Source organism: Carica papaya, chromosome 2, assembly GCF_054855325.1.
Source record: "Carica papaya isolate Zhongbai chromosome 2, ASM5485532v1, whole genome shotgun sequence".
In the NCBI taxonomy this organism is placed as follows: domain Eukaryota; kingdom Viridiplantae; phylum Streptophyta; class Magnoliopsida; order Brassicales; family Caricaceae; genus Carica; species Carica papaya.
In genome coordinates this window covers 4,532,549-4,534,767 of record NC_142310.1, presented here as the reverse complement: position 1 = coordinate 4,534,767, position 2,219 = coordinate 4,532,549, and the positions used below count along the sequence as shown (strand labels likewise).

At 36.9% G+C, this 2,219-nt stretch overlaps 1 protein-coding gene across 1 annotated transcript; it reads left to right on the top strand.

Annotated features, from left to right (window-relative positions):
- Nucleotides 1-260: 260 nt before the first annotated feature.
- LOC148268684 (transcription factor DIVARICATA-like) lies at nucleotides 261-1,838 on the top strand. The gene is made up of 2 exons (XM_088212842.1): nucleotides 261-757; nucleotides 1,229-1,838. Exons 1-2 carry the CDS (start codon nucleotides 369-371, stop codon nucleotides 1,725-1,727), a joined length of 888 nt encoding a protein of 295 aa, XP_088068968.1. The 5' UTR covers nucleotides 261-368; the 3' UTR covers nucleotides 1,728-1,838.
- The last annotated feature ends 381 nt before the right edge of the window (nucleotides 1,839-2,219 follow it).

Genomic DNA, 2,219 nt, shown 5'->3' with positions numbered 1-2,219 from the left:
CACTTCTTTAACTACAATTCTTTGTGTTTCTCTGCTACAAAATTCTAAAGATCGATCTGGGTGTTTGTTTGTTCTCTATTTTCTTTTTCAGAAAGCCAGGAACTTTATGAGATTTTTTTTTTCCGGATTCTCTTTGATTCTTCAAAGGTGGGTCGTTATCAGATTCTTCAGTTTATGCTGTTAATCAAGCAGCTAAAAGAAAATTCCTGATTCCCTGTAAATAGTTCTTGATTTAGTCCTCCTCTGATCAACCCTAAAAATCCAAAAAAAAAGAAGCTTCAACCTTTTTCTCCCCTTGTGCCTCCCCCTTTCATCTACAACATGAGCTTTTGAAGTTACCATTTTTTATACAATCACAATCCAGAAGCATGGAAACTCTATCTCCAGTCTCGTTCATGGCAAGTTCCAACTGGTTTATTCAAGAGAGCAGAACAATCTGGACGAGAGAAGAGAACAAGAGATTTGAGAGCGCTCTGGCGATCTATCGAGAAGACACGCCTGATAGGTGGCTGAAAGTGGTTGCCATGATTCCGGGAAAGACAGTGTTTGATGTGATGAAACAGTACAAGGAGCTTGACGATGATATTAGTGATATAGAAGCAGGGAAGGTGCCCATTCCGGGTTACTTGAGCTCGTCATTTACATTAGAACTGGTTAACAATCGTGATTTTGATGCATACAGGAAAAAGCCTGTGAGTGGTAGAGCTTCTGAGCAAGAGAGGAAGAAGGGTGTGCCATGGACAGAAGATGAACATATGTAAAGTTTCCATTAATAAAAATCTTATCTTTTTTGTGGGTAAACATAATTTCTTTTTTCATCAGAATTCCATCTTCTGCAAATCATGTGTAGAATTTCACAGAATTCAGACCCCTATTGTTGCTAATACATAACAGTTCTCTTAGCAAGTCTAGCTGTAGTTCATTTAGAGTGATATTGGATTTATCAATTACTTCATAACTGAATGATCAGTACGTTCTTTACTAGAGTTCATGGGTTCAAGTCGAATCTGTGTTTTTCTATGTCTCCTCTCTTGAAGGTTATTCTTATTGTCTAATTGATCTATGTATATTGTTTAATTAATAAACGAATTACTCAAAGAAAACCCTATTAGATTCTGGGAGTTACGGAAGTCAGCATGTTATTTAGAGCTGATAATTTTGGGAATGTCTGTAAATTTATCATGGAGATTAGCTGCTAATTTCTGTGATTTGATGTATGAGTTTATAGGAGATTTTTATTGGGACTTCTAAAATATGGCAAAGGGGACTGGAGAAACATCTCTAGGAATTTTGTGGTGTCCAAGACTCCTATTCAAGTGGCAAGCCATGCCCAAAAGTATTACCAAAGACAGCTTTCAGGAGGGAAAGACAAGAGAAGACCAAGCATCCATGACATAACAACTTTTAACCTAACGAACTCAGCCTTCTCCGAACATCATTCACTGTCTTTGTTTGATCACTCTGATGTTCTGTCACCGCAGCACAAGCTTGTTTCCAGCATGCCGAAAATAGGCCTTGACTGGAACAACCCTAGTGATGCAGCACTCAGGACATTCAATTCGAATTCTGCTAACATGTTTAAGCAGTCTCCATTTGATATTGCTTCGAATGGCTTAAAGCTCCAGGGTCAAAATCTATATGGCAGTGAATACCATAGAGCTTGTAACTCTAGAATTCAGTGTTCTAAAATGAACCCAGAAGCAAATCAGATTGGATATATGGAATAGGATATCATGTTTAATGTTCTCATGGGATTGAGATGGCAAACCTAGGCGTGTTGAGTTTTTTTATCTTGTCATGGTTTTGTTTGGTTACAGAAATGAAAACTGAAATTAATACATATGGTTTTTCACATTGCAGAAAAGTAGACCATGTAGTCAATATCTTAAAATTGTGAATTTGTTCAAAGACCTTTCTGTTTTATCCTTGTGACTTCTCGTATCCTGAAAAAAAAGCCCTTATCTTGAATTCAATCTAGAGGAGGAATTTGGCCGAGAAGATCATGTCTCTAGATTCAATCTCTATTTCTGATGACTTGTTACTATTCATTGATATAATCTTCTTGACAAACTTAGAAGCAGCACCATCAACGTATTTTGTTGAAAAATTTTAATATCCTTACAAATTCCTAAATAATTTTCTTGAAGAAATATTATATGAAGAACTTGCAGTAGTAGACAATTGGCAGCCACTTCCAAGCAGTTCGGTGCCACACATGA

Bases quoted from the DNA above. Each gene is read 5' to 3' on its own strand.
- LOC148268684 (XM_088212842.1), top strand. From the start codon at position 369: ATGGAAACTCTATCTCCAGTCTCGTTCATGGCAAGTTCCAACTGGTTT. The intron at 758-1,228 runs GTAAAGTTTCCA...ATGAGTTTATAG, and splicing joins TGGACAGAAGATGAACATAT to GAGATTTTTATTGGGACTTC.